The 27,252-nt window shown below is 42.8% G+C and overlaps 1 protein-coding gene across 1 annotated transcript in view; it reads right to left on the reverse strand.

Moving 5' to 3' along the window:
* Positions 1 to 1,530: 1,530 nt before the first annotated feature.
* Positions 1,531 to 27,252, reverse strand: part of BMP7 (bone morphogenetic protein 7) — a 105,221-nt gene continuing 79,499 nt past the window's right edge. Inside the window, exons 3-7 of the mRNA XM_063146466.1 lie at positions 18,375 to 18,523; positions 10,205 to 10,402; positions 7,515 to 7,591; positions 6,171 to 6,281; positions 1,531 to 4,192 (exon numbers count right to left, since the gene is read on the reverse strand). Of these exons, the coding sequence (XP_063002536.1) occupies positions 4,043 to 4,192; positions 6,171 to 6,281; positions 7,515 to 7,591; positions 10,205 to 10,402; positions 18,375 to 18,523 (685 nt within the window). The 3' untranslated portion in view covers positions 1,531 to 4,042. The remainder of the gene's footprint in view (positions 4,193 to 6,170; positions 6,282 to 7,514; positions 7,592 to 10,204; positions 10,403 to 18,374; positions 18,524 to 27,252) is intronic.

Below are 27,252 nucleotides of genomic sequence, written 5' to 3' on the forward strand. Positions count from 1 at the left end.
CCAAAAGGAATGACATGCTGGAACAAGCATGCAACCTAAGTATTTCCCTCAACTAGGAATGTTGAAGAAATCCGAAAGGATTTAAATCAGTACGAATTTCTGTAAATCCATCCTGCGGATTTCGAAGCAGACTGTCTTTTCCCGGGTTGCATGGATTCTGTCGATGTTGTTCTTTTAAAAAAAACTTTCTGGAATTTTATGCAAATTTAGTCATAGAAAAATACGAATAATAATAATAATAATAAAAAAAAAAAACCACCTCTGACCAAGCATGTGCATTTCCCCGACAGGCTAAAATGTGAAAATACACATTTTGGAAAATTTTGCACATTTGCCCAAGAATGCAAATTTGGGAAATTGAGAAAACCCCAATTCCGTCGATGAGCAGATGACAGAATGGATGGCACCTGACCGTCTGCGAAATGCAGATGGAATGGATTGAACAAATCCATACATCCCTACCCTTAACCTGTCTTTCTCTGATTCTCCCAAGATGGCCAACACCCAGACAAAATCCTTCTGCATAGTGCCAGCTTCACACTGATGCCGCCATGTGCAATGGCTGCTCATCACATGATGGGCAGCATTAGGGGTACACCACTCATTGTGTTCTAAAGACCACATTGGAAATGTGCAGCACGACAGAAGGATGCAACCATTTTGCCCATTTATGCATCCATGACCAATACGAGTGGCACAAAAATGGTTTTGAGGACAGGGCTGCGTTTTCTTATGGAAGTCACTTCTGCCATTTCTGGCCGCAAACTAGAACTGGTCTGGGATAGATGATGGAATGGTCTGGAAGAGCGAGGTTCGGATTCTTGCTTGGCCGTGAATCTCTCTGGATATCTTTGGGCAGGTTACTATTCTCTTAACACTAGTCTGTCCTACAAGTTGAACAACTCTGCCTAATTGATCTTATTTTGCTGCATTTAATGACTTTGTATCATTGATTGTATGTCTGCTAGTCACTGCAAGGGGCAAGAAGCTATGGAAAAGCATTGCCAGCCCTGCCCTTGTACTGATGGTATTCAGCCCCATCTGTGACATCTGGGATTTCAGTCCGCATTGCCCAATCCCACACGTTCCCAACCATGACGTCTCAGCCATAAAGGCTTTTGGCTAATCAAGATACACAAGGCCCACCCCCTCCCCATAACGTTAACCAATGTGAATTGTTCCTCTGATCTCCAGTTTTCCATTCATTCTTTTTTTAAAAAGGGAACTCACAATTAAGTATGTGTGCCGAGTTCTAGTAACCCTTTATTGAGCTATCCTCCATGAGTTTAATCCTTTTCAAAGGTCATGTAATGACCATCATTCCATCTTGGGGCAACAAATCCCACAAATGAATTATGCATTGCTTCAAGATGTATTTTCTGTATTCTCTCCAGAACCTACCACAAATCAGCTTCATTGGGTGACCTCATTCAAGAGGGGAAGAATCTCCCCACTATTCATAGAGGCTGATAAAATCATAATGCTCCTTTCCCCCATTTGTTTTCTCTCCCTCCCCCCCCCACCCCGCAACCCCCGATTTAAAAGCTTCAAATGCTCTATTCCAGACTTCCCAACCTGGTGGCCTCCAGTATTTTGTACTGCAATCCCCATCATCCCCAGCCACATGCTAATTGTAGCTGCACTAACCTTTCCTTGTAAGCAAAGTGCTCCACTCTGTTGATCATTTGGGTTGCTCTTGCCTACATGTTTTCCAACTCTATGACATCCTTTTTGAGACGAGACAATCAGATCAGCACATGGTGTTTCCAATGTGGCCTCACCAAAAGTTTATATAATGGCATGTTACACTTGCTGGTTTATGTTCAACCCCTTTCATAATCATCCCTAGCAATGCCACAAGCCCAATTCCTTTAGCCTTCCTTTCTAAATACTTTTCTTTGCTGCTTTCTACTTGAAACTTTCCAAATGTGTCGAAGAAACACACAGACCCCTTTTGAACAGTGGCAGCACAAAATAAACACAGTGCTTCAAGTGTGGACATACCTTTGCTTAGCATAGGAGCACCAACACATCACTAGTTTTGGAAGCAATTCTCCTTGTTGGTGGAAGCTAAAATGACATTTATCTTAGCTTGTGGACTTGTGCTCAATTTGTTACCCACGAAAGTCCCTAAATCTGTCTTAGAATTGCCAGTGCCTGTCCAATTTCTCACCATCTGGGCATTGGGTTTTTCTGAATAGAATTCTCTTCCAAGCTCATACTTCTGAACAACTGGGTTCATACAACATGCTAACCTACACTCAGGGGCTGTTCACACAACACACTAACCCACATTCATTGTTGCTGAACCGTGGGTTAGTGTGTTGTCTGAACCCAAGGGATTTACTGCAGGGTAGCTTGTTAGCCACCCTGAACAACCCAACAACCATAGGTTCTAAAGGTGGCTTGTTCTTGAAAAATAAACCACACTGCATGGTTAAGACACCCTGCAGAAAATACCCTGAGTTCAGACAACCCGCTAACATATGATTAAACAACCCACACTCAACCACCGAGTGTGGGTTAGCATGTTATGTGAACAGCCCCAATGTGTGATCTATCCTCTACACCAGTCTCCCCCAATTTGGTGATCTCCAGATGTGTTGGATTACAACTCCCAGCAGGGAGTTGTAGTCCAACACATCTGAAGGGCACAAGGTTGGGGAAGGCTGTTCTACAGAGTGTTGCAGTCCCTCCCAGTTTGGCATTTGATCTGCCCATATCGTCATCCACATCAATAAGGTATTGGCCACTGTGGGAAGCTACTGGATACAGCTTTCCAATTCAATAATGATTTAACTGCAGCTTTGCTAGCTTCTCACATAACAGTCATATGGGAAGTTCTCCCATCCCTGACATGGGGAGGATCCAAACCAGCATTGTGGAACCAGGATGGGAGTGCGTTGGGCTGCTCTTCAGAAATATAAAAATTCCTCTACCAAGCACATACAAAGGTTCAATGTTTTGGAGGCTTGGATTCTTCTCTAAGCCTCTGAAGATGGAATGAACCAAATGAAATTTTAGGGATGCTAATGATGATTTTCTGTTTCCGAAGTGAAAACTGCATGTTCCCTGCTGTGGCTAAGCGTTGAGAGACCAGGATACAGATTTGCAAATTGCATTCTCAATTTACAGCAAATTTTATTGTAAAAAACAAAACAAAAAAATGCCCAACACCCAGCAAAACAGAGTGGTGGCTTAATTGCACAAGCTTTTGCACAATTAAGTCAATTGCACTCAATATAGGCAACCAAGAGTCAGATTCACATGCAGTTTCTACTGCTCTCACGTGTTTGGGTGGGAACATGATGCACAATTATGCCCAATGTGCATGTACACATGATTCTTGGATTGGTACGGGCTGACTGTGCTTCTGTATGGGGAACATGGTGCACAGCTGCAGATACTACATGCACAACTGGGATCTGATTTGCAAAAACTGCACAACCGCTTCGGCAAAGAACCATCCCAAACATGTAATGCCATGGGAAGTTGGAAATCTCCATGAAAATGAAAAAATCAAGATCCCTAGTAGTTTAAACAGAATCTCTGTTTCATTCAGGCAACCTCATTCACTCATTTTATTTCAAACAATTGATTTCTCTAAAAGTAGCTTCTATAAACCTTTGTGAATGTGCATGAGCACGCACGCACGCACGCACACACGCAAGCATGTTTGTCACCACAGATGGCTTTTTCTTAAAAGTTCCTCTTGTCAAAAGAATTTCAGACAGGTTTCACTCGCCTTACAGAAGTTTGGACCTGTTAATCACTGATCCTTGGTCCTTATTTTCATTGTGCATCGGTTTGTAGAACAATGCTCAGTTTGCAAGCTAAAGCCAAATTTGGCTCAAAACGCCACTTTTGGAAACACTTTCCTGACTCTTTGGCCCCTTCGGAAATGTTATTCCTAAGAACTGTAGCATATTCTCAAAGAAGGTTTTCTTTTCTTTTTCTTTAATGATCCGTGTTGGAAAAACGACGACAATGACATATCCTGCACATTTTGCAAGCCATGTGCAGCTTTCCCAGCGGGGTGTATTTAATGGCAGCCGCAGGCTCGTACCACCATGTTTCGGTACTTCTTCAAAATGACGTTGGAGCTGTCGTCAAAGTAGAGGACTGAGATGGCGTTGAGCTGAGTCGGGGCGCAACAGGGTTTCGGCACAGTCTCCGGGTTTATAAAGTGAACCTGCAGGGCAAGTAAGATAGGGGACATTAGGACATCCTAAGAGAGCTTTGGCTATTGGGCGGTATAGAAATGTAATAAATAAATAAATAAATAAATAAATAAATAAATAAATAAATTCACATAGATTTATTGGAATTATTTATACCCCGTCTTTCAGGGTAAAAATCCTTCCAAGTAGCTTACAAGTGAGACAATGAAAGCTTAATGTAAATCACTACAAACAATATTAAGAACAACAACTCATGCGGATCCATCCCTCAGGGCAGTTGATGGGAGAAAGTAGGGTGACCATATGAAAAAGAGGACAAGGCTCCTGTATCTTTAACAGTAATGTAGAAAAGGGAATTTCAACAGGTGTCAATTGAAGAGGGTGAAATTCTCTCTTCATCAACATAGTTAAAGCTGCAGAAGTCCTGCCCTCTTTTGTATCTGGCCACTCTACTATAGCTAGTGTAGCTTTAACTGTTGTGATGAAGAGGGAATTTCACCCTCTTCAATTGACACCTGCTGCAATTCCCTTTTCTACATTACTGTTAAAGGTACGGAGCCCTGTCCTCCTTTTCATATGGTCGCCCTAGGAGAAAGCCCTATGGGGGAAGGAAGATTGAGTCCAGCTGAAGCAAGGCCCTGAGGCGATCTTTGCTTGCCTACCTCTCTCTCCTGGGGTCTTTCCCACAGAGCAGCTGGTAGTAACTTGGTAGCAATGGCTTTGTAGTAGGAGAGGACAGTCCAGGGGCAGCAGGCTCTGTGGGGGTCTTTGCCTGCCTGCCTGCCTGCCTCTCTCACATTGATTTCTTCTAGAGGAATCTTTACTACTGAGCACACATCTACAAAATACCTTGATCGGAATCAAAACACGTCTCTTTCCTACTAGACATTGCTTGAGAGCTTGGGTATTTAACTGATGGGTGATGTGACCCATTACTGGGTAGGTTGCTATCATCAGCATTAGCTCCTATATCCTTCCTTTTTTCTATATTTTTTAGGGAGAGCTTTTACCGTATCTGTTCCTCACCCAAAAGCCAAGCAAGACACAGAGTATTATTAGCTAACATTTTTCTACATCTCTGCTGGAAGCCAGGCTCGTACCATTATTTATTTATTTATTTATTTATTTATTTATTTATTTATTTTATTACATTTATATACCGCCCCACAGCCGAAGCTCTCTGGGCGGTTTACAACAATTAAAAATAGTAAACATTAAAAGTATACAAAAAATTTAAAAAACATAAAAACAGTATAAAAACAACAGTATCCATTTAAAAACAACAATTCTGGTAGGGTGACCATATGAAAAGGAGGACAGGGCTCCTGTATCTTTAACAGTTGTATTGAAAAGGGAATTTCAGCAGGTGTCATTTGTACATATGGGGAGCCTGGGGAAATTTCCTCTTCATCACAGCAGTTAAAGCTGCAAGTGCCCTGCCCTCTTTTAAATCTGGTCACTCTAGTATAGCTCCTGCAGCTTTAACTGTGGTGATGAAGAGGAAATTTCACCAGGTTCTCCATATATACAATGACACCTGCTGAAATTCCCTTTTCTACACAACTGTTAAAGAAACAGGAGCCCTGTCCTCCTTTTCATACGGTCAGCCTAAATTCTGGGGTCCATTATAAACAAACTTAACGTTGTTAAATGCTGTTAAAATGCTGTTAAAATGCCTGGGAGAAGAGAAAAGTCTTGACCTGGTGCCGAAAAGATAACAACATTGGCGCCAGGCGAGCCTCATCGGGAAGATCATTCCACAGTACCATGAAGCTGATTGGTGGGAGATTCAAGACAGATAAAAGGAAGGACTTCTTCACACAGCGCATAGTGATGGCCACCAATTTGGAATGGGACTTGGATGGACAAATTGATGGAGGAGAAGGCTATCAATAAGGCTACTAGGCCAGTATCAGAGCAGTATGCCTATGTACACCAGTTGCTGGGGAACATAGGCAGGAGGGTGCTGTTGCCTTCATGTCAACTTACCAGTGTTTGTACAATAGCATGGTTTGTAGCATTCATATAAGAGTTCAATGGGAAGGCGCATTCTCCTTCGCAATAATATGCAGCATAACCTTCTGGAGCAATGATCCAGTCCTGGGTTACATCAGGCAAAGAGAGAGGTTTTAATAAAAGACACAGTGAAATTATTTACTTTGAAATCTTTTAATGTACCTCCACATATACGACAACCTCCTCTAATCTGGTGCCCTCCAGATATGTATGGCCAATGGCCATACTGGCTGGGGATGCTGAGTTTTGTAGTACAACACATCTGGAGGCCAACAGGTTAGGGAAGGCGGATATAGGACGTTCACTAAAGGGCGGGTTCTAGCAGCAATAGCTTCAGCTGATCCATCCTGACTTTCGGGTATGCAGTGCAGATTTCCCTCCACCCACCCACCCCCATTCTCCTAAGACTTTGGCCTCATCTACACCTAGAGGCCTTCTGGGACAGGAGGGAGGGGGAGGTTCCCAGGCTTACCTGCTTCCAGGATCGTCCCCCTGCATCTAAATGCCAGCGTGTCGTCACGGAAGTGAAGAGGGACGTTCCTGGTATGGCATTTTGTGTAGGGGGTGGTGGTTAGGGAGACACTCACGCAATTGTGGGGGCCCCATCCAGTGCCTTGTTGAGGTGTTGTTGTTGTTTTAAAAAGGAAAAATTTGGTGCAGGAAAATGCTGACAGCCAATGGCAAAAATGCTTCCCCCAACCCTGATGGGCACAGAGCCCCCCCCCCCCCTCCGGCCACACACAGCTCCATGGCCTTTTGAAGAGCCCCGCTACTCAGGGTTACCCCAGGACTGTGGGGAAAATCAGGAAAATCGTGGTCCCAGTCATCCCAGGACAACGGAGAGGTCATCCCCGGTTGACCCCAGGATCCCCTGTGCATCATTTGGACACACAGGGATGACCTCAAGCTGGATAAATGGCAGGTGTAGATTAGGCCTTAGTTACTGGCAGTAAGAGCATTACACTACAATACACTGGTATGTTTGGATCTATCCCCTTTGCCTTCAGACCCGTCCAACTCCAGAATGTGGCCTCGGCTGTATCTCCAGAATTTACTTTGGCTCTCGGGATGAAAGGGGTTCCCTGGCCCTGCAGTAAAATGAAACATTTGGATGCAGCCAAGGCCACAGGGGCTTGCAAGGTGCCACCTGCAAGGATGGGTGCTGCCTTTGCACATCTGAAAGTAGACATACAACACAGGTCAGGCTCGGGAAATTGGGCCTCAGGATTCACATTACCGCCACGATAACGGAGGACAAAGAAATAAAAATAAAAATGCATCGTGGATCTCCAGTTCCAAGGACAGAAAGAATGTTACCTGCCAGCCAAGATCCCTGAAACTGACATAGAGCTCGTGTTTCTTGCAGGCTTGCCTCTGGTCGCTGCTGCTGTTCTCTGAGTTTGGAGGGTGTCAAAGAGAAGGAGGAAAAGAAACATGGGAACGGTCGTGTTAGTTCGAGTTATCCAGCAGCAGCTTACCCTGCTATATGATGCACAAGGCACAGCCCAGCCAAGAGCGTTTTGCTCGCAAGTCACTCCTGTGAACATTTTAACATCCGACTTCTACACTGGGGGTGGGAGGGGAGAGAAGCAAACATTGAAGAGGAAATTGAGGCACTTCCCCCTGAAAAGCTTGATCCTGTGACCTGTATAAATGACGTAAATTACCCTGGCGGTGGACGCAGGGTCCATGCCGTCATGTAGTCTAGAGATGCAGAATCTCTGACACAGGGTTCAAACTCAGCCCCTCCTGGGGTTCAGATGGCCACGCCCCCGGCTTTTGTAAAAGTTTTTTTCCCCCATTGTGCAGTTTTTCTTCCCCTCCAAAGGCTTAGTTACTGGCATGAAGAGCTTCCATAGGCTGGAATTTTTAATGTGGCCCCCTAAGAGCTTCTCCAGAATGGAATTTCCTCCCTCAGGCTGAGAGAGCTTCTCTACCCCCTGTACCTCTAAGGTTTGCTCATACAGCATGAACACCTGCAGGGAGGGGGGCGCTTTGTGCATTCAGCAGTACCTGCAGAGGCTTCCATGCGAGATGGAACCCACTGGCACGTGCAAAGATCACCTCCCTGCAAATGTTTGCATGTATGCACGGACACCTCCACCCCCACCCCCAGGGAAGTGATTGTAACAGTACGCCCTCGTCCTCACTCATGTCTTCAAGTAGGTGTTGTAGATAACCCCTGAATGGGGCTACACACAAACCCATATCCCCCAATTCTGGACAAACCCCATGTATCTTGCAATTAGAGCGAACCATTTCAGCATCAGGATTTCTGCAAGAGTGATCCACGAACAGAAACAGTAATGCGAGATGTGGCCTCTAGAGATCTGATCATTTGAGGAGGCTGTTCTCGGCGTTACAAAAGGGGTGACAAGCCCTGGATTTGACATATCCAGCCCTGGATTAACCTTTAAGCAATATAACCACGGTCTTAGGACACCAAGGGAAGGGGGCACCACAGAGTACCGGTACCATAGCTGTAGCCATCTAATTTTAAGGAATTCCAGATTCATAGAAAGGGCCTAGTGGCATATTCTAAAAGGCATATTCTAAATTTTTATTATTTGTGCTTTATTTTATTACACCCAACCAACCCAATTTATTTTTTAAAAATTGTCCAACATCAATTGCTGTAGAAAGAGGATTTTCAAAATTGAAAAGTATGCTCTCGAGATAACATAATTTCAGTAGATATAATATCAGATCTTATTTTGTCTTATAATCTTTTGGAGGGTGATTAAAAATCATTTTCAATAAATTTTTGCATTTGCATTTTTTCCCTTATAACAGTTTTATTAAAGAATGCATAAAACAATGACAAAATTTGTATTTTTTTCCTGTTGCCCTAGTTATAAGTAACTGATTTGCTTATATTGCTTGCTGCTATTTAGTGTTAAAGTTTATAATTAATGTAGTTGTGTGTTCTGGCGCGGGGGACGGCCTTGAAGAAAACTGAGTTTTTAATGTCTTATTTCACCTTCAGCACTTATAGAGTCTTAATGTCTTGCCGGCTAAGCAATGGAAGGGCCAAGGGGGGACCATTATTGGGCTGTCCTTTGTATGAGTGCAGCACCTGGTGAAATTCCCTCTTCATCACAACAATTAAAGCTGCACTATTTATTTATTTATTTATTTATTACATTTTTATACCGCCCAATAGCCGAAGCTCTCTGGGCGGTTCACAAAAATTAAAACCATCATAAAACAACCAACAGGTTAAAAGCACAAATACAAAATACAGTATAAAAGCACAACCAGGATAAAACCCCCAATACAACCCCGTATTGTATTTTTATATTATGGTTTTATACTGTTGTTTTATACTTTGAATGGTTTTAATTTTTGTGAACCGCCCAGAGAGCTCCGGCTATTGGGCGGTATAGAAATGTAATAAATAAATAAATAAATAAATAATACTAGCATGACCAGATACAAAAGAGGGCAGGACTCCTGCAGTTTTAACTCTTGTGATGAAGAGGGAATTTCACCAGGTGCTGCCATGTGGGATCAGACTAAGGGTCTACGGCCAAAGAGTTGCCTGTAGGGAGCCTGCAAATGGCACCTGAATGCAGTAACACCCACGTGCTCATGTTCTCCAGCAACTACTATACAGAGCCAGACTGTAGCCCCTGATAGCCTTCTCTTCCATGGATTTGTCTAATCCCCCTTCAAAGCCATCCAAGCTGGAAGCCATCACTACATCCTTGTGATAGGAGATTCCATAGTTCAACTATGCGCTGTGTGAAGAAGTGCTGCACATCCATGGCAAAGGTGTCTCTGATTTTGGTAAGATGCAGAGAAGCACCTCTCTGGAAGATCTCAATATTCAATCAGGTTCATATCCGAGAAGGCAGCCCTTCTCCACAGGGCACAGATCACTCCTGTCCTTGGCTAGCATGAACCCTGTTGAAGATGGAGAGAAATCCCAGAGACTGTTCCAGATTTTTAACACATGATTCCCCATGGTGAGTTTGAGTGAAAGCACACACCTAACGTCTGCATACCTCCAAGATTGGACACCCGAAAGCTTTCTTGGTTCTTTGGTGTCTTGGAGCGGTTCTGGTTTCGCTGTTTGCCTCCTGCAGAACGGATGCTACGGAGATGCAGCTCTGTAGCTTTGAAGAAGGCCACCGTGAAGGGCTGCTTGTTCTGTGGGCCGTGTCTCCCAATAAGACCAGCCAACGTAGGGTTGATGCTTTGTCCTGAAGTGATGGGGGAAAGAATCAAACAGGAATTTTATCTGCTTTCAATTTATATCTACAAGAGCAGGAGCTAGACAGATTGCCCAAACCCAGAAGTCCCCAAAGCCTTCCCTATGCACGAGGACAGCTGAATAATAATAATAATAATAATAATAATAATAATAATAATAATAATAATAATTCTTACCCACCTCTCCATTTTGATCAAGGTGGGGAACAACAGTAAATATAAAATACATAAAACTGAATTAAAACATAATATACATTGTTAAAACATCCTAAAATTCCACTGGATAGGCCTGCCGGAAGAAACCAGTCTTTATAGCTTTCTTGAATGCTAATAAACTGTTAAGTTGATGAGTCTCCTCCATCCGGCAGACCATTCCACAGTCTGGGAGCAGCAGAAGAGAAGGTCCTCTGGGTAACAGTTGTCAGACTAACTTTGGCTGACTGAAGTAGATTCTTCCCAGAGGACCTGAGTGTGCAGGGCGGATTGTACAGGAGAAGGCGATCTCGCAGGTAGCCTGGAACCAAACCATGTAGGGCTTTAAAGGTGATAACCAACACTTTATACTTCACCTGGAAACTAACTGGCAGCCAGCGAAGAGATTTTAAAACTGGTGTAATGTGGTCACCCCTAGGTGTACCGGTGACCAGCCTGGCTGCCATATTTTGAACTAGTTGAAGTTTCCAGACTAGGTACAAAGGTAGCCCTATGTAGAGCGCATTGCAGAAGTCAAGCCTCGAAGTTACCAGTGCGTGCACTACTGTCTTTAGGTCTTCCGACTCTAGGAAAGGGTGCAGCTGGTGTATCAGCTGAAGAGTTGGACCCTGAACTTAATGAAGCTTCTTGTGCAAGTAATGGCTCAAGACAGCAAACTTCATTTTGCATCTCAGTGTGCAACTGCAGAAGCAAATGCTTCCGCTGAAAGTTACGTTACACTAGGTCAACTTCAATATTAGATTTCCCTGCTTTTTATTTTCTTTTAAGAGGGGTTTCTTTGAGTTCACCAAGCTATAACTTGATGTGATCCTGTAAAAAGGAACCATAAAACTGAGCCCAGCGGAACACTAAATTCTCATTGGAAGGTGATTAGCTTAAAATAAAAATGCCTAGTCTTAAATGACGGCTGATGCATTTCCAGATAGATTGCAGTTGAGGGCCAGGAATGGCTCCAGAGCAATTTTGCTTATTGAGGCCGTCTTTTTGGATTCGACGGGCAAACCGAATTTGGGAATGCCTGGCTATTCAGTCAAATACATAAATCTAGACCCGGATTTATTTTCCCCAACCTAAAGTCTCTGTTATTATTTATTTATTTATTTATTTATTTATTTATTTATTTATCACCATCAATGTACATGGTGCTGTCCAAGCTGGGATCTTCCAGATGTGTTGAGACTACGAGTCCCATCACCCCCAGCACGGACAAGGGCTATGCCCACACACCTGGAGTGTGCTAAGTTGGCGGAGGCTGCTCTACAATCAGCGGCTAGAAATGCAATTAAAGAGACCATTTTTGTATCACCAAACAGGAAGAAATGCATACCCCCAAAGAGGATGCGATTTTAGAAATAATAATTTAAATAGAAAGACCGTAGTGGGGAAAGCTGACCGGGTGACCTGTGGGCCTGCTGCTCAGTCCACCTCAAGGCCCCTGCTCTCGTTTCTTATGGTTCTTCATCTTTAAACTGGACTTGGACTGGATAGCACTTCAAGCAGAGGACTGCCCTATGTAAAGTTAAACACCTGGTCACTCTAAATTCAGAGCGGGGCTCAAATATCATTTTGGGGGAAGGAAAGTTGAAGATCATGACATGGGCCTCCTCCCACATATAAAATATTTCTTTCTTTTAGTTCCCTTTGTTTAACCTCCTTGCATTTCTGACTGCCTGATTACTATTTCTAGTCAGACCCAGCAGTTTCATGTGTGCGGCCTCATGCTCATATGTATTTTGGGCCTGTAAATCCTACCAGCAGCTCTGGCTCCCGCAGTTCCTGAAATCAATGTCCCTGGTTCTTAGGGTGCTTTGTCCCTTCCTCTAGTTGACCTACACACAAGGAACTCTAGGGCAGGTAGTTCTTGAGAGAGCATGTCACAGGGGAAAGCAAATCTCTTTCTCAAACTCTGAATCCTAGTTTAACCACACATTTTTTCTCTTCTAGAGAAGAGCCTAGGCCAGCAGCAGAGTGTTCAGAATATGGCTTGTTCTGGTCTAACACTGATTCTGATTTGGCTCCACCAATTTTCACAAGACCATAATAAATAAATACATACATACATCCATAAATATTAATTATTCACAAGCACAACTTACAATTCAGCATCCTTTTTTCCCCTCGTGGTAACGTACCCTCTCTTGTACCTCCAGCTCCGGTAGTGTAACTTTCCACCTCCCATGTTGGGCCCTGATCCAGACACATCTTGCTGCCCGCCAATTGCAGCAGCTGTTCTGGTACATGCCCATTACAGCATTACTTGCTGGTCTATTTCCAAACACAATAATTGGTTTTAACCTTTAAAGCCTTTATGCTTGGGAGCTAAATTAGAAAGCTTGGGGTAACCTGTGGTGATTTCATAGGCACTGTACCTTTAAGAGGCCGGCGAGATCACATTACGCCAGTCCTTTTACAACTTCATCGGCTGCCAGTCCCGGTCCGGGCCCGATTCAAAGTGCTGGTATTAACATTCAAAGCCCCAAATGGTTTGGGGCTAGGTTGTTTGAAGGAACGCCTCCTCCCATATGTACCTGCCCAGACCTTAAGATCATCCACAGGGCCCCTTCTCCATGAGCCCCTGCCAAAGGAAGTGAAGCAGGTGGCTACTAGGAGGAGGGCTTTCTCTGCTGTGGCACCCTGGCTGTGGAATGAGCTCCCCAGAGAGGTCCGCCTGGCACCTATACTGTACTCCTTTCGTCGCCAGCTGAAGACCTTTTTATTCTCTCAGTATTTTAACACTTAATTTTAACTTAAATTTAAATTTTACTGTTCTAATTCTGTATTTTAATCTTATATCAATTTCTGCTGCGTGGTTTTATCCTGGTTGTGCTTTTTATACTGTATTTTGTATTTGTGTTTTTAGAGTGTTGGTTGTTTTATTATGGTTTTAATTTTTGTGAACCACCCAGAGAGCTTCAGCTATTGGGTGGTATAAAAATGTAATTAATATAATATAATATAATATAATATAATATAATATAATATCCAGCTGAAGTGAGGCAGCCTATAAAAGCAAATACGAACTAGTAATGGGGTGGACTTGGTTCTAGGCATAGCTACAGGTTTTGCTAGCTTTGTTATATATGCTTTTAAATAAAGGAGTTTGTTCTTTATTCTGCCTCCCTTATTGGATACAACATTTTGGTGATGAACAATGGCTCTTCCATCACTGAACCCACCTGCACCTTTTCTTCAAAGCCCAGGTGAGCCTCCAATAGCATTCCCTGTTTGCATTCAAATGTTTGCAAACTACTTGTTTGCAATCCATGATAAGGTGCTCTCTCAAGGAAGGGAATGTGCGTTGCTGACCCACTACTTGGGAAATGAAAGGCAATGTATATTCTGCAACCTTCTCCTTGTTGTTGATAAATATGAGACTGCATGCACTGCTTTAAAGAATATTGCTGTGCCGAAAGTGAATGTGATAGCTAAATGCTACAAATTTCGCTACCGTGAACAGAAAATGGGGGGTTTGATATTGCAGTATACTGTTGCTTTGAGAGATGTAGGGCGCAATCCTATGGGGATGGCTGCAAGCCTCCAAATTTGGAGGCTTGTAGCCATCCAATGTTGAGCGGGAGGAGTGACGGGTGATCTTCACCTCCACGCTCCCCACCATTCTGAGGCATCAGGGAGGAAGTGTAATCCAGCCTTCCCAGTCTCTTCCACCCCTCGTCCACAGGAACGCCTCCTTTGTCTTCTCCACGGTTGCCTTTGTGACCTTGGAGAAGCAGCCGGTGTGGTTCTCTCTGTGCCTGCTGCAAGGGGAGGTCGGGGAGCTCTGTCTCCTGGATCCAAGGTTGGAGAGTCCTCTGATCCAGGAATCCAAACTATCCTGACTCCCCTATCTAGGAGCTATAGCACTGCTCTCCCCATGTGTTTATGTAACTTTGGAGATATGGCAGACGTGCAGGACACGGAATAATGGGCTCAAGTTAAAGGAAGCCAGATTCCAGCTGGACATCAAGAAAAACTTCCTGACTGTTAGAGCAGTACGACAATGGAATCAGTTACCTAGGGAGGTTGTGCGCTCTCCGACACTAGAGGCATTCAAGAGGCAGCTGGACAACCATCTGTCAGGGTGGATTCTTTAGGGTGGATTCCTGCATTGAGCAGGGGGTTGGACTTGATGGCCTTGTAGGCCCCTTCCAACTCTGCTATTCTATGATTCTATGATTAGAGACCAGCTAACTGAGAAAACCTCTTCGCCTCATATATGAGAATAATGAAGTCAAAATCTAATTAACCTCTGTTTTCGTTGTGGGTCTTCACAGCAGCTTGCAAGTTACACAGGATGTCCTGCTAAGATGGTTCAGTGTAATTATTGTTAAAGAATGGGACATTTTGCTGAAGTATGTTATCGTAATAACCAGCCTAACCAGCAAGTACATGTAGTTACAGTATTTATTATTTATTTATTTATTACTATTTTGAGTGTGGATGGGATTAGTTCCACACACACACGGTAGAAAAAATTATGTGTTATCTGAAGAACCAAAATCCTGTATGTGGGTATGTGCCTGTAAAAGTAACTTTTGGGCTGAACTTCCAAATGGAAGCAGCTATAAAATCATGTGTTACTTTGTCAGTTACATGATAAGGCAGCAGTAACACATGAATCACCTTTACAAATAGTTTCCCTTCCAGATGCAGCATGGAGAAAGGTTGTAAGTGATCACAGGACCTTCTGATGCTGCTCCAGTTGATTGCCATCATGCTATTACTTTAATATTACTTTTAATAGAATATTATAGCAAATAGACTGACGTACCTTTCACATCAAGTTACCTCAGCTACAGGGATTAGCTTTCTTTCAATTGTTTTTAGAAAAGAAGGAAATCTGAAAGAACTGATTTTGGATAATGGAGCTCAGTTTACTTTAGTGGAATTTGAAAACTCTCTAGCAGAACATAGCATTATTCATTGGAGATCATCTGTGTTACCCTCAAGCTATTGGGGAGATCAAAAGTAACAGAAGCTTGAAGGAGAGTTTACAAACAGCAAAGTCAGAAGGGAAAGCATGGAAAACGTTTGCTACTGAATTTTTGCAAATATATAGAGCTACTGTATGTGGCAATTGTTTTGTCAATGGGCAATGATTCCTTTTGGATATTCAGAGGTAGTGAACACATCAGTGGATGAAGGAAAGAAGTTTATTTAGCTAAAATAGGCTAATAAAGAAAAAGCAAGACGATATATTAAAAGCATAAAGTTTTGCATGCAGAAGGTCCCAGGTTTAGTCCTTGGCTTCTCCAGGTAGGACTAGGAAAGAATCCTGCCTGAAACCCAGGAGAGCACTGGAGGCCACTGGCTCCGCTGTCAGTGGGGCAGTGAATCTGCTCCAGGTTTCAGTCAGAACTCTAAAGGATCTGAAGCACCTTGGATGGCTTCTTTAGAGCTCTGACTAAAACCTGGAACGGATTCATCACCCCTTTGACGGGGAGCCCGCAGGAGTTTGTGTCAACAACACTGGGAGAGACAGAACGTCTGATGCAGCATAAGACAGTTTTATGCGCCTGTGTAAGTCCCCAACCTTTGCTATAGAGGGCTATGATACCTATGTACACACAATTTATGGTAGCTCATTAGACTGGGTCCCAACCATGATGAAGGTTCATGGACCTAGGCCGATTCACACTAAGAAAGGAAGAGTACGGTTGCACTAAAAACCAAAAAACCACCTAGCCAAAAACAGCTCCAAAGACATTTTTAGTTATTTAGGACTAAAAAGGGTACCATCCGATGCACACTTCCTTAGGAGCAAATTCCATTAAACTGAACAGGGCTTACTGCCAAGTACATGTGCATAGGTTTGGCCTGGAAGAGCTTTCTTTTCTTTCCTCTGTAATGAGACAAACAGGATGTGAAGCAGCATGTAAGAAATCGAGTAAACTCTTCAAAGTCAGCTGTTGCTCCAATATATTGTCGGGGAGGGAAGCATTAGAGGGCTTAGAAGATGACAGAGTGCCCGAGGCTAATGAATTACTTCAGCCTCTCTTGCAGTGCTTCACTTTATCCAAGTTTTCTAAGAGTAAACAAAAAGCCTTTAAAATTCTCTTTTCTTTGCTATCGCTGCCGGATCTAGTTGGCGTGAACACAAAGGAATTGGGATTGCTATTAAATATGAACTAATGTCTTAGGTATAGCTTCAAACAACACTTCAAAACAACTCTGTCTAGCTTGACCCACATCTCTGTGGGGCAACTGAGATGAACAGGTCATGCCAATGCTATATATTCCGACTCTTCCTGGCCTAAGTTACTACACTATGGTGGCCTTCCCTGTTCTTCTGGGTCCTCATTCAATTTTATTTGGGGGAAGGGGAAGTCGGTTTCTGGTGATTAGGGTTCCTGAAGATCTGGTCCAGGGTCTTCTGAATGTGGCAAAGGAACTGCAAATGGACCCAGAGGTTTTGGGCTGGGATGTTGCCAAGATGCACATGACACTTGAGACCCGTTCAGATATTCCAATCCAGCACTGTGAAGATGTGTGGGGAAAGGGAGGGTGCTAGCCCCACCCATTCTGTCACCCTTTCACATGGAGGGTGTCTTTCTAAAAGGGAGAACCTCCTTTATCTGTGGAGGCTCTCCATACGATTTGGAAGCCTAATTTTCAAGGGGACCTCCAGGTACCCTACCCCTCCCAATTATTTATTTTATTTTTTCCATTTTCTTACTGGTGGGCTGAGATCACTTCAAAGTGAAGTGAGGGCTTCCAAACTGTGGCTATCTTCATTTCTCGTTAATATCTCTGAACACCATCAGAGCCTTTTTTCAAGCCCTAACTGGCACATGGAGGAGGGGGTCATAGTATCATAGAATAGTAGAGTTGGAAGGGGCCTATAAGGCCATTGAGTCCAACTCCCTGCTCAATGCGGGAATCCACCTCAAAGCATCCCTGACAGATAGCTGTCCAGCTGCCTCTTGAAGGCCGCTAGTGTGGGAGAGCCCACAACCTCCCTAGTTAACTGGTTCCATTGCCATACTGGTCTAACAGTCAGGAAGTTTTCCCTGATGTCCAGCTGGAATCCAGCTTTCTGTTACATGTCCTGCACTCTGGGATGATCGAGAAGGATCCTGGCAGGGGAAGGATAGAATGCTTGTTTAGTATACTTTTAATATGCTTTTAGTATGCTTTTAGGGTGTTTTTTAGGAAGTTTTAACAATGTATACTATGTTTTTAATCAGCATTTTATGTATTTTATACTTACTGTTGTTATCTGCCTCGATGAAAATGGAGAGGCAGGTAAGAAATAAAATTATTATTATTATTATTATTATTATTATTATTATTATTATTCAAAAATCCCTTCCTGTAGGCTGTGGTCTCAACCCAGATTGTGTCCCCCAGTGCTTACCTATATGTTAAAAACAAAACCAGACAGAGCTACATACTACTTATTTGACATAACGTGTGGTTTGACCCTGAAACGTTCCTCTTGAGGCTTCAACATGCTATGTCCATCCATTTCTTGGCAATCATGTGGGCCAGAGCCATGCTTTCCTTAGAACTAATGACAGTTGAAGTGGAAGTTCTTGATGTAGTCGGGCTCCTGTGGAGCTGCCCCACCATGGCCCGTTATTGATCAGGTTCGATATATGGCAGGCAATAAAGAAGAGCAAGCAGACAGCAAGAATGGGTGCCAAGGAGTGACACATGTCAGTACCCCTTCTCTGAAAAAAATAATGGCCATAAACCCCATGGCAGAGCTGAAATGCAAATTTGCCATCAATTCTCTTTTCTGAAACTTACCATCTGTGCTCTCCACCGCTAACTGCAAGCCAAGGTTGTGTTGTGGGTTTACCACCCAGTGGTTACTAGTTGCTGTAATGTCAAACACCAGCCAACCTTCTTCTGCAGCCCATATTGTCCGAGTGTCAAGTAAGGACAAATCTGAATCCCTAGAGAGACCAAGAAAAAACAGGATGGGGTGTGGGAAATAGCTTTCAAAATTGCCAGAGTTTTCAAAGAAAATGGAGACTTAAGCAACAACGGACAGTATGCTTGGATCACAATGTACAGGACAGCACCAAGGAGATGCCATTGTGGGAGGGATAAATGTTTTAAACATAGGCGTGCGCAGCACATTTCATTAGGGGGTTCAGCCAGGGGTTGTTTTTTTTAAGGTAAACATTGATTGAATATACAGTAATAAAGGACTTTTTTCACTCATCAAACAAACGAAATAAACGAAAACTGAAGTAAACTGTATTTTTGTTATTTACAAGTAATCTGTACTTTAAAAATACACATTTTGAAACAGAGACTCTGAATACTTTTTTTTGCTGTAGTAATAACCAGGCATATATAAAGATACAGTCAATTTTCACCATCTTTAAATTTAATCAGATAATGACCTAATCCAAACTTACTAAAACAGATTCACATTTAAAACAGATTCTATCACATTAACAACAATGAGTGTCATCTTAAGTTCCAGCACCATACAGAGAATACAACATACATCAAATGCCCTAATAACGATTTTAAAAGATTGCCCTGTGTGCTGCTGAGCAAAGAATTTGGAATGAGGTCCAGGAGAGAGACTTCTGGGGTGAATATAGTGAGGACGAGGGGTGGCTGCGAGCCTAGCATAAGAGAGGGCTAGCTAGCAAGATTTGGAGAACTTGGGGGAGTGTAGGAGATCTGGAACTAGGGGCATCTCTGGAAGGCCGCGAAGGGGCTATTGGCAGAAGACAGGAGATGAAGGAGAAAAGAGAGGATGGGAAACCGTCACAAGGGCACATCACTCTTCTTTACTGATCAATTGTAAGCCGCTCCGGGAGACTTTTAGGCTGAGGTGCGGGATAAAAATACTCTAAATAAAAATACTCTAAATAAAATAAGGGCAAAAGAAGAGGATTGGCGTAGGGGGAGCCCTGGGGAAAGAAGAGAGAGAAATGCCCCTATGTGTGGGGTAGAAGAGGGAGAAAGGGTGCAGACAGGAGAGGTATGAGTGTCCCAGAGGGGAGAGGAAACAGAGGTAATGTTTAGCCTTGAGGAGAAGCCTGAGGGGAGACATAACACTCCTCAAATACTTGAAAGATTGACACACACAGGAGGGCCAGGATCTCTTCTCGATCATCCCAGAGTGCAGGACACGGAATAATGGGCTCAAGTTACAGGAAGTCAGATTCCAGCTGGACATCAGGAAAAACCTCCTGACTGTTAGAGCAGTATGACAGTAGAACCAGTTACTTAGGAAGGTTGTGGGCTCTCCCACACTAGAGGCATTCAAGAAGCAGCTGGACAACCACCTGTCAGAGATGCTTTAAGGTGGATTCCTGCATTGAGCAGAACTTGATGGCCTTATAGACCTCTTCCAACTCTATGATTCTATGAAAATAGTAGTGTAGATCCTGCCTGAGACACCTGGGCCCTGTACACCTAGGAAACCCAATGCATGTTGTTCAGTATCTAAATTATAGCCAGCTCTTGCCAGGGCTGGTCCAAGACATTTTGCTGCCCAAAGCGGAATAGCAAATGACATGACCCCCCACCCCACCCCTAAACTCACAGTGCCAAGCCAGTAAAGTCATTTTGGCACTTGAGGCCAGTGGCCAACAGCTTATTAGGCCATAATAAAGTTGTGAGTCTTCCAGATCTCACAGGATACTTTACAGCTTTTGAACACAAAAGAAGAAGAGGACTATACCACAACCTGGCCTTGTGGGTCATGTAACCAGCAAGTCCAGTCCAGAAAGGAAATCCAGACACAAGCAATTCAAGCCAAACCACACCACATACCCACATACTGTATAAGAAGTCCTACAATTCTCAGCATACCCCAGCCAGCCATGCTGGCTAGGGGATTCTAGGAGTTGAAGGACTTTTTTCTGTCTAAACATGCATAAAATTGTGCCTTTAACTTATCATGTCACACTAACAGGAATACAGGAATCAAATAGGATTTCCTTCTTCAGTGGGACACACTTACTTAGGAGTAAGTACCATTTTGTTATAGGAAAGGATAATATATTTTTAATTAAAATTTAAAAATAACTATCACCTGGTACAGAGTTTTCCTATGGAAGACCTGGCTGGTTCACTGTTGTAATTATTTGATTGGGACTGAAGTAGAGGGGCACTAATTTTGCTGTACTTATTGTCTTTAAATATGGTTAAATATCCCACAGTTACCTTGCTATTCTATTTCTACAATTCTTTTTCTCCTGTCCTTTCTTCATCCTCGCTTCATTTTCAGGCTGCATCCGATGCACATTTACCTCAGAGTAAGTTTGATTGATCTCAGTGGGGCTTACTTCTGAGTAGACATACATAGGATCGTGCTGCAGCTCTGTTTTAAAGTGACACAAGAGACACACATACCATATTTACCAAAAGAATGGCTTGAAAAATAAATATTGTAGAGCTAGGAACAGTGTAGGCCCCTGAGTGTAAGCCCCACCGCTGGCCGACCTAGGGTTTATTTATGGAAGAGAAGACATCTGTGAACAGCTACTAGTCATGATGGCAACATGGAACACCCTATGCACATTTACCTGGGATTAAGTTTCATTGAAATCATTGGGGATTACTAGACAACTCCAGGATTTCACTGCAAAGATTTATAGAGTGATCCTACACCTGCTTCCTCAGAAGAAAGCCCAACCAAGTTCAATGAGACTTTATCCCCTCTCTGGATTCTGTATTTTGGTGTTTTGTTGTTGTTGTAAATTTGGTGCCAATTACCCTTTGATATTCTACGTTTCATTTTTGTGCAGATTTAAGACACCTTGAGACCAAACTATATAGGCCATATAAATATATACATTAAGTAACAGTAAATTATGACTAGGGTTGCAATCTTCATGCCACTCTTCATTCACTCTTCCCCTTTTTAATACATCCTCTTTTATTCAATCCTATGCCTGTTTAGACAGAAAAAAGTCCTAATACTTCCAGCATGCCCCAGGCTTCTATGCTGGCTGGGACATGCTGGGAGCTGTAGGACTTTTTTCTTTCTATAGGACTGCACCCTAACTCAAGCTGACTTCACAAAAGCACAAGCTCTTGGGCCTAGTTCTAACCTTAACCCTAAGAAGAGCCCTGCTGCATGAGACCAAAGGGCCACCTCCAGTGCAGCCCTATGCATGGCTACTCAGAAGTAAACATGCTGGGAGCTGTAGTAGGGCTTTCTTTCCTGTCTAAACCGACATAGGATCGCGCCCTAAATGAACGAAAGGAAGAGAATCATAACATTAATCATTAAAAGGCAAGGAAAGTGGTTCCCAAGCCTGGTAGGGTAGTGGATTGGCGCATGGGTCAGTCTGTGCCTTGGCTCTCCCTTCCCTCCCTCCTTCCCTCGTCCCCTCATGACCATACTGTCCATGGCCGGGAAGGGCAGCGGCTGTACCCTGAGCTGTTGCTTCACCGCTGTTGCTTCTCCAGCCTGCAGGTCGAACTTGACGCTGGTGATGAGCTCCTGCACAAGGGCAGCAGCAGCGGCGCCCAATTGGCGCCCTGTTTCCCCCACGCAGACCACCGGGTCAAGAAGCCTCGCCTCCCCGGGCAGGGGCGGGGACAGTCACTCACTCACTCCACGCCATGGCTGCTCTGCAATTGGCTCCCACCTGCTATTAACCTACACCGTGTGGCTTCGCCACGGCAACTGCCTCAATCCGAAAGGGGGCCAAAGAGGTAAAAAGTGAAGAGAGGAGAGCCAGCTCCGGCACTAAACTGAAAGCCAACGATTTTCAGAGTGGCGTCGCTTGGAAGTTTGCCTCCTCAGGCCTGGGCCGCAGCACATTAGGGGGTTCAATGGAACCCTCTGCACCCGCTGTGCGCACGCCAATGGTTTTAAAATGTATTTTAAAACATTTATCTCTCCTATTTAAAAAAAACAGTTAATGTACAGTAAGCAAAAATATTAACCAATTTTATTGATTGATTTATTTCTAAAATCACATCCTCTGCCTAGCATGCTCTTGTGGCTATGTACAATAAAAACCTTAAGACTTCCATAAAAAACATTAAACTTAATGCAACTAATATGGATTTGGTATTTGTTTAACTAAGGCCTAATCTATACCAAGCAGGATACTGCACTATGAAAGCGGTATGAACGCATTATATAAAAGGCAGGAGCCACACCAAGCAGGATATAGTGGTATGAAAGTGGTATATGGTATGTGTCAGTGGGTCCCAACAGTTTTGAGTGCACTTCAATGCCGCTATAAAGTAGTAGTGTGGCTCCTGCCTTTTATATAATGCTTTCATAGTGCAATATCCTGCTTGGTGTAGATTAGGCCTAAGAATATAAGAAGAATCATGCTGTATCAAACCAAAGAGCTGTCTAGACCAGCATTTTGTTCATACTAGCAAAAACAACAACTTCTTACCCACCTCTCCCTTTGGATCGAGATGGGGAACAACATTAGTACAACAATACAATATAAATCAAAGACATAAAATTAATTAAAAGTGCGAATAGAACCAATACAATATTAAAATAACTATCATGCTGTTTTTATACTGTTTTCATGTCTCTGATGGTTTTTAAATTTTGTATATTTTTAATGTTTACTGTTTTTAGCTTTTGTGAACCGCCCAGAGAGCTTCGGCTGTGGGGCAGTACATAAATGTAATTAATTAATTAAATAAATAAATACAATTTTTAGGTTTAAAATTCATCTGGGTAGGACTGCCAGAAGAGATTAGTCTCTATGGCTGTTTTGAACTCGGAGAGAGTGTTAAGTTGACGAATCTCCTCTGGCAGGCCATTCCATGGTCTGGGGGTGACAGAAGAAAAGGTCCTTCGGGTAACAATTGTCAACCTAGTTTTGGCTGACTGAAGGAAGTTCTCCCTAGAGGACCTGAGTGTGCATGGTATATTGTACGCCACTGATAAACTTATCCTTAGGCCATTTGTCCAATCCCCTTAAAACCATCCAAGTTGGTGGCCATCACTACTACTTGGGCTTGCAAATTCCATAGTTTAACTATGCAATGGCCCAGTTTGCAGATCACCACAGCTCAGCATAGCTTATTTAAACCACAGTGGGTTGTGCTGTGACCTGGCAGCAATTTTGAATATTCAAACCCCAGCAGGGGGTTGCCATGGTTTGCTGTTATCCAAACCTGGGCACAATGGCTTGCTGGAGGAGGAAACAAACCTTGAATAACCCATGGCCTCTTGTAAGGTTGTTGCAGGTCTGTTTCCCCCTTAATAAAAGCCATGCCGCCTGGGTTCAGATGACACAACATACTGCGGCCCAAGCTTGAATAGGCAACCTGGAACTGGCAGGCAATGTGGCTCGTTGTAGCTTAAACAAGCCACAGTGGCTGCAATGATCATGTGAACCAGGTCACTGTGTGAAGAAGTCCTTCCTTTTATCTGTCCTGAATCTCCCACCAATTAGCTTCACAGGATGATCCTAGGTTCTAGTATTATAAGTGAGGGAGAACAAAGTCTGTCTACTTTCTCCACATCTTGCATTATTTTGTACACGTCTAACATGTTGTACATGTCTCCCCAAACTTGCCTTTTCTCGAAGCTAAAAAGTTCTAATATTACAACTTTTTCTCATAGGAAAATTACCTCAGTCCTTGATTTCAATTGCCTGTTTTGCACCGGTTTCAACTCAACATCTTTTTTGAGGTGAAGTGACCAGATCTGTACACAGTATTCTAAGCGTGGTTGCTCCATAGGTTTGTCTAAGGGTAGTTTTTTGGGTCAAAATTTTCACTGAGCTGTTCACCACAGCTCCACGATTTTCTTGGTCAGTTACCACTAGCTCAGATCCAATCTGTATATAAGTGAAGTTGTGTTTTGTGTTTGCTTGTTTTTGCTGCGACATGCATCACTTTATACATTTGCCATTTTGATGCTCATTCTCTCAATTTGGAGAATTCCTTTTGGAGTTCTTCGCAATCCCTCTTTGTTTTAACCACCCTAAATAATCTAGTGTCATCAGCAAACAGGGCGACCTCACTGCTCACTCCTGAACACAGTACAAGTCAAACTTGGCAACTGGAATAGATTTAACACTAGACAAATCTTAAATTAAGTTGTAATCAACTTTTTTTCAGGAGATTATTCTTAGGTAGCAGAAAAAATATACTCACAGCTCTTGAGTCATGCTAAAATTACTACATCAAGTTTTCTATGCCTTCATCTTCACCCCCATATTATTATTATTATTATTATTATTATTTATTTATATAGCACCATCAATGTACATGGTGCTGTACAGATTACACAGTAAAATGTAAATAATGTAAAGTACATGATTTTGAACTATTGTGTCATAAAAGACTTACAATCAATCAAGTAAATAATTTTCAAGTAAAGCTTTTAATTTTTTGAATATGACATTTAAAACCACTCTATGCACTTCGTTTTTCCCCCCAATCAAATGTTTTCAGTTCAACTAATTGGGGCTTTGGGGGAAATGTTTCAGTTATTTATACAGCATGTAAAATTAATATGACACTTGTCGAATCTTCATCAATTTAGGAAGGCAGAAAATCTGATGTAGAGAAACCACATCAGTGACATACCTTGACAGATGGATGAGCTAAATAGAAAGGCACATGTCCAAAGCCAATTAGGGCTTTTATAGCTGATAATTAGCTCCTTCAATTGCACTTGTAGGCTGACAGTGCCATTGTTTTAATATTGACCATTTGTGCGTTCTAAACTCTATGCCCACAACTACATGCATATTGAGCCTGTTGAGAAGGCCCCTTAAACCATGGCTTTAACCATGGGGAAGAAGGCTTTTTGCTTTATTCACCATAGTTAAAACCATGGTTTAAGGGGTCTTCTGAACGGGGGCTCTGTAACAGCTAGATCTTCCAAACGGTCTTTGAAATAGGGTGGCCATGTGTCCAGCTTTACATCTATTTGAAAGCATCCTCTGTTTGAAGTGCCATCCAATCCAAATCTTGTTTATAAACCAAGAACCATATTAACTTCAAGCACGATTCTTGAAGTTGGCCGTCTCCTGGACAGCAGACTAAGCAGGTGAGCTGCACTGTATTTGTATTTAAATGATAGCAGTTATTTCTAAATTTGAATCTCCACCTGTACATGTTATGGAAATCACTGTCCACTTCGGTCCTCTTTTCTTTTCCTTTTTAGAGATGCATTTTCTCTTTTTTGGCGGTGCGTTACAGCTGCCCTACTTCAAAAGCAGCCATACTTCAGGCCGCTTCATATGTTTAAGGGTTCAAGGACATCCTGCTGAATGTACCACATGTCCGGCCCACCAATCAAATATCACAAACAGAGCTCGCATATAAACTAGGGTTGAGCAATTTGTGGCCCCTCTGAATGCTGTTGGACTAGAACTTCCATTAGCCTTACTCAGTATAGCCAAGGGTAATGGGATGATGCAAGTGACAATCCAACATCTGGGGGGTCAAAAGTTTCCCAGCCCTGATATAAGCTAACGTCATATCAGAAGATAATAGTTAGCAATGGAAGTAGGGAGTTTTTCTGCAAGTCATCAAGTGATGTGCATAGAGAGGTGAATCAGCCTTCAATCTTCATTGCCTTATATTATTTTATTAATCATTTATTACATTTATATCCTGCCTTTTTTCCTCCAAGGAACCCAAGGAGGCATATATAATCCTCCTCCGCTCCATATTATCCTCACAACAACAACCTTGTGAGGTAGGTTGGGCTGAGAGTATGTGACTGGCCCAAAATCACCCAGTGGGTTTCCATGGCCGAGTGGGGACTAGAACCCGGATCTCCCGTCTCCCAGTCCAACACCTTAGCCACTACACCACATACAATCCTTTTTAATGGGAAACAACGATAAGGTAACATTTCCCCTTCACCTTTCTATGGTTCTTACATAACCGAGTTGTCATCAAGTGGGAACTGCTTTATGCTGCTTGACTTTAGAGATCTGGTCTATCCCACTGTAGAAGTGGGACAAAAGATTCCATATAAATGATACAGCTTTTATCGCTAATGTATGCCATATGCAAGTATAAACTTAGATGTTGGGGTTGTTTGTGCAAGCTTGATAATTGGATATGCAAACACACCAGCTTCATTTACAGGCCTGTTTTGCTGACTCGCATATATCACCTTGCCAAACATCTTGTGAACACTTTGCATAGATATTTGCGTAACTAATTACTTTGTGATTGTTCCAACAGAGACAAAGATAAGGCCATCTGTATACCATAAGACTATCTTGGGGTTCTTTATACATTCTTGCAAACAGTATTCCTCCTCCTCTTTATTATTTGGTGAAGTGCCTAAAACAGGTAGGTGCACAACACAGAGCCTACCCAAAGGGTTTACGATCTAATTTAGATAGCAATGAAACTAAAAAATTAAAAAATTAAACTAAATTAAAAGTGGGAGGAAGAGAAGGACAAGCAGAATTAATGTGAGGAAACACCAGTCTTAAAGCATGGGGGGCAGAGGAATTAACAAGAGGAAAAGAATCAAGTAAATGAATATTAACTCATAGGGAGTATCATGGATACAAGCAGCAATAAGAGAAAAAGCACAAAGAGACAATGGAGTTTAACAAGCAACAAAGGACCAGAAGAACACAAAGATGTAGAAGAATACACAGGCAGAGAAGGAGAATAGAGAGGAATCAGGGATGAGAGAGAGAAACAGGAGATGGGCCGGGGGGGGGGGGGGGGACACAGATTG

Source organism: Elgaria multicarinata, chromosome 1, assembly GCF_023053635.1.
Source record: "Elgaria multicarinata webbii isolate HBS135686 ecotype San Diego chromosome 1, rElgMul1.1.pri, whole genome shotgun sequence".
Lineage (NCBI taxonomy): Eukaryota > Metazoa > Chordata > Lepidosauria > Squamata > Anguidae > Elgaria > Elgaria multicarinata.